This window comes from Aplysia californica, unplaced genomic scaffold (assembly GCF_000002075.1).
Source record: "Aplysia californica isolate F4 #8 unplaced genomic scaffold, AplCal3.0 scaffold00486, whole genome shotgun sequence".
NCBI classification, from domain to species: Eukaryota; Metazoa; Mollusca; class Gastropoda; order Aplysiida; family Aplysiidae; genus Aplysia; species Aplysia californica.
Window position 1 is genome coordinate 473384 of NW_004797756.1, and position 5216 is coordinate 478599.

The following is a 5216-nucleotide window of genomic DNA, read 5'->3' on the forward strand; positions in this document are numbered from 1 at the left end:
GTCACACTCTAGCCTGCACAATCTACTCAGTAGTGTCTAGATAAGGGTAATAAGGGCTTGTGAAGAATATTGAAGCTGCGAATGAACTTGCCTACATGCAAAGTAATCTAAATTGTATAGACCTAGGCGTAAAAACTATACAGTTACATTAGTTGCTTTTTCAACAAAATAGGGCTAAGAATTGGCTAGGTCTGGGTTTTATATTGGTGGTATAGATATGCTCGATCGTTTGCCTCAAAGGGTCTATACATTTTTGCTGGCTGAATACTGGCGGTCATCACCATGCCCCCGTTCACCTCATTCTGCATGCTACTCTAATGACGCTCATAAACACACTTCATGACCTGGACCACAAAAGAGCAAAACACAACCACGTGATAAACAGAAAATGAAATGATTATTTCCTTTTGCAGTAAATGTTCTTAAAAACATTGACACAGAATCTGGACTGATGCAATCATTTTAAACAAGTCTTTATTTTCTTTACCGTCGTGAGATAGAGTCCCTAAAACAAACCAGAAGAACATTCAATTATTTGAAAGCTGTTGCGTCTGTTTAGTCACAAGTTAAGCCACAAAGTAATGGAGGCTTGATAAAACACATTGTCAGTGTATTACGTTGCCAAGCTCTTACTTTGCTATGTGTGTGTTAAATGGAACACGTGACGTCATAGAGTTTTGAATCCCATTTTATGATGCTTAATTCAGAAGAAAAAAGACAACAAATCCCAACGCATTTTTGGTTTCCTATGGAAAAAGAAATTAAGATTTAATTTTCTTAGATTCAGCTTAACATAATTCCTTGCTGTGACATTTGCAATAGAGAAGACACCGCGGTTTTGGTCACCCTAAAACGACGTGGGGATTTCGACTTCCTTGCCACTTTCAGTTTAACCAACCACAGCATGGTCTGGGACGGAGATCTTGAAGTTCTTGTAGTAAGTGGAACAGTCATTGGGTGCAGCCCAGGAGGGGTCACCGCCTCCGAAGAAGGTGGAGAACATCATACCTCTGAGGTGAATGTTGTGGTTGTTGCGCATGACCAGGTGATTGGCGGTGTAACATTGCTGGGAATGACCCTCGGCCTTGATGCACATCTTGACCCAGCCGTTGGCTTTTCCAACAGTGTTCAGGTGAACTTCCTCTGTGACAGAGTGCCACTTGTTATTCTGGGGAAAATAGATAGACACTTATACAAAGGTTATTGAGGGGGTTTTGAACACCTCCATAGATATAAGTTAGTCATTTAATAGGCGAGCTTCGGCCCTGTCTAACAAGGCTGTCAAAGGGTGGGAGGGATACAACGTTTCAGAAGAAAGACAGAGGTACTATAGTGCGGTCTAAAATTTGTGGTGCAACTTATCCTCAAATATCTATTAAATGGGTGAAAAACCGTCATTCATACTTTGCACAGCAGTTTGTATCAATTTGTCTTATTGAGGCTAGATTAAAAAAACCTTTCTTCATTAATTTATATAAAATACTATAAATCTCCGCCTTGCGTAAAATGGGATTGTTCACAGCACTCCCGCTTCTTGCACACATTTTGTATATGCATATTATGGCCTACGTCGCAGCTCAACAATGACACTTTTTAGTGGCAAAACTTGTTAGAAGAAATTTGTTTTATAGCGAACATATTTTTGGACTTAAGGTTCTCAAAACATACGTTCAATTAACATAAAGTCGCGATTAGAAAAAAAAGTGACAGACTTGCTTTTAAATGCGATATTGCTCAAGATGTAAATTTTTAAAAACTGTAGAAACCATAGACCTGGATTTTGTATTAGTATTTATTAAGGAATTCTCAAGAATACAGTGTACAGGTGTTTCAAAAAATAATCACCAGTTAAGACAAATTGATATAAGTCATTGTGCAAACGTTTGAGAATCTATGTTCAATAGAATAGTAGATAATTGACAATAAGTTACGCCACGAATTTTTTTTACCACACTATAGATAAAAATTCGCCCCATGCGTGAAACAAACTCGGGTTCTTTGGGCGCGATGGCTACAACACATACACACCGGTTGTCAATATTGAAACAAGTTTGAAACGATCCGAGTCAGTGAACGATTTTCTAGGAGTAAAACATATATCCCCCCCCCTTCCTCCCCCTCCTCCCTCCTCATCCCCCATCCCCTTCGCACATCACGATGATCACAGGTTTCTGTTTTCTGTGAACCCAGTGCCGCACAATGACAACATAGTTGGCCAACTGTTTTGTCGGTGCTATGGGAACAGGGAAAATAAGAGAAGCACGACAAATTAATTGTGTCATAATAATATTTTAGTGATAGGCTTCCCACATAATATTCATTGTCCACAAGTCACCAACAAAACAGTTGCCCTGAGAGCTTTTTAAGGCACAGATACCATGGGGTTGTTTCCAGACTCCAGTCTCCTCAACAGGAAAATGCATAGGAAAGAACATAAAACGCTTGTTGGCAAATATCCGTCTGTTTGCTCGGAAGTTCAATTTCTCTCAGCTCAGGCTGGCCCTGGTAGGCAGAATCGAAGGAACCCGCTTCCTAAAAAATCTATTCTGTGTTAATGGGTGCGTAAAACATCTAAAAATGTAGACGCAAGAAACAGACCAGGCAACAACAACAAAAACAACAACAACAACAACAACAATAACAATAACAACAACACCAACAGAAACAACAATAACAGCAGCAATAGCAACAGGTTGTATTGGAAGTGTTATACGCACGTCTCCTTAGATAAAATTTAAAAAATACGAAATTAGAGTCCAGGCTGCCAAGACGCTGTCTGTTCCGGACCAACCCGGGTGAGTGCAAAGATGTTAAAATAGAACTATGATATATAAACTCTTTGGGTTAGTGGGATATAACATCCCAGCAGACAGACTGAGATACTAGATTGACACCTCCCCCCCCCCCCCCCCCCGAAAGAACAACCACAAAAAATGTTCCCACTTGAGACCTTGAAAATCGAACTCGCATTTTCTGCTAGCAACGGCGTTGAGCCTAGCCATTAGACCCCAGATGCCTGCTGTAGCCGCAACAACAACACACTAAGACATTTTACCCGCAACAACTAAATATAAACGGAAACAACGCTGAGACTGACAGATAAATGTGGATATAAATGCATACCCAATGTCACCTGCACATTAATTTATACACGTACCATCCAATGGGTTTTTCCTCTGCCCAAAGACTGTCCATAAACTGGGTTGTAAACAACGTCAGGACGTTGTTCAAATCCACTTTCCTGGTTTTTCGGGATGTAAGCATAGATCTCACCGGCTCCGTGTTCGCGCCACATAAGTCTGAAAGACAAATGGATTTGATAATAATGATAATTCTTAGTTATAGTGTGTTAGTAAGTGCTGATATGTATTGTTTTTTCAACTACTGTCCTTTCGTGTATAATATAAATAATTAGTGAATGGTTGTAAGAGTTCTTTATGCGCTTGAACTGGTTTTTCTTGTTTCTGTGAAATATCTTTTCCAGTGTGAATGATCATGTGATTGATGTAAGGCGCTCAGAGCTTATACTTATTCGGGATAGAGCGCTACATAAATGCAATGTTAATAATAATAATAATTATTATTATAAGATTGATACTGATAATGAAAACTGTGTGACATAGATAATACGCACCAATGCACATTGCATCGAGCCTATGCATAGATCGATACAGTTGAACGTACTCTAACGTCAGTGATAGGTCCCACTTCTTTTCTTTCCCTCTGTTGTTTTGTTTCTGTATATCTGTCTGACTCTTTCCCTCCACTAAATGACCATGATTGTGTCGATGTGCTTAGTGACGTCTGGGGTGTTACGGTTAAGCACTTCGCCGTCGCATAGCCTACAGAAAACCCCAGTTCGATCCCCGTGTGTGAAGGATTAATATAAAATCTAGGTCTTACTTCATGGACGTTGCATTCCTCTCAGCCCGGGTCGGGCTAGGCAGAAAGAACTGAAGCCTTTCTCTTAAATGACCTAAATTGGGCCAATGGGGGAATTAAAACATTCAATTTTAAAAAAGGGATAATAAATGTGCTTCTCTTTACTCAAACTCACGCTAGAAACCAAGTACAAACGACTCCTACCTGAGAGAGAAGCAAGTGGAGGGGTTTGAACCGCCCGAGCACTTGTAAGCACCTTCGCCATCTTCGCCACCATAGAGACCAGGCAGTTTCCCGCCCTTATTCCAGCCGAAGTTCTCAAAGTAGACGTCATAAGAGAGGATCATAGCATCTACGTTTTGGGGAATGGCATTAGGCTTGCTGAAGAAACCAGCACCTGGAAAGAAAATTGTGACGTAAAAATATAATTCGATTACTGGGTGGAACACTGACAGAAGCTAAATCATTTGTATTGCACAATGGCGTTTTTCGGAGTCTCCACTCCAGCCATCAAATTATTGTAGTAATTGCAGATATTTTACAATGAAAATAATTCTATATTATTATTATTATTGAGTTGTAGTTACAAATGTCAGTACTACAAAAATTGCCGTGCCAAGACAGAGCTACGTATCTGCACTTTTTATGATTTTGAGTTACGTTGCGCTGCCTTTGGAAATACCGGTCTGGCCCTTCAGTTACGTCTGTTTGCCATAGTGAAATATCCTATTTGTTGTGCAGGTACGTCTTCCTGCCTTTGACACAAGATGCAGAAAGGGTATAGGCGTCCATTTAAACAAAGCTGCAAAAATGAATTTTTTTTGGTAGATACGTCGGTCTGCCTTGGCACGACAGAAAGTCCTATTTTTCTCGATGTGTTTACATGTAAACGTAAATTTGTAAGAATAATTTTACCCTCAAGACTTCCACAATATTGATCATCGAAGTTGTGTAGATGGGGAGGGGCGCGTAAAATATGCACAATTAATAACAAGATACTTCGTTCTTACAAAGTAATTAGTCATCGCAGGAAACATCGGGACTTGTGGGACATTGGGAATATTTCGAATTAGGTTGGAATATTAAACTTAAGCAGGCAATTCGGGGCTCGATTTCTATGAAGTATACATTCTGGTTCCACGAAATGTGTTACTTTAAAAAGAAAAAGCCCAACATTAAGATTTGAAAGTGGAAAAGAAACAAAATACATTTTTGAAAAATTGGATATCATCGAACGTTTTCCGTGTATGAACCGGATCCTGTGGTACAACAATCAGGCACTTGGCCATTGCACGCAGCAGAATTGAATTCGATTTCCATATGAGGGGCGGGGG

The 5216-nt window shown here is 39.9% G+C and overlaps 1 protein-coding gene across 1 annotated transcript; it reads right to left on the reverse strand.

Annotated features, from left to right (window-relative positions):
• Nucleotides 1-733: 733 nt before the first annotated feature.
• On the reverse strand, nucleotides 734-4597 carry LOC101856205. The gene is made up of 4 exons (XM_005105703.1): nucleotides 4585-4597; nucleotides 4087-4279; nucleotides 3158-3299; nucleotides 734-1168 (listed from the first exon to the last, which is right to left on the reverse strand). Exons 1-4 carry the CDS (start codon nucleotides 4595-4597, stop codon nucleotides 890-892), a joined length of 627 nt encoding a protein of 208 aa, XP_005105760.1. The 3' UTR covers nucleotides 734-889.
• Nucleotides 4598-5216: the final 619 nt, after the last annotated feature.

Bases quoted from the DNA above. Each gene is read 5' to 3' on its own strand.
- LOC101856205 (XM_005105703.1), bottom strand. The intron at 3,300-4,086 runs GTAGGAGTCGTT...TTTGTCTTTCAG, and splicing joins TCCACTTGCTTCTCTCTCAG to ACTTATGTGGCGCGAACACG. The intron at 1,169-3,157 runs GTACGTGTATAA...TATTTTCCCCAG, and splicing joins GAGGAAAAACCCATTGGATG to AATAACAAGTGGCACTCTGT.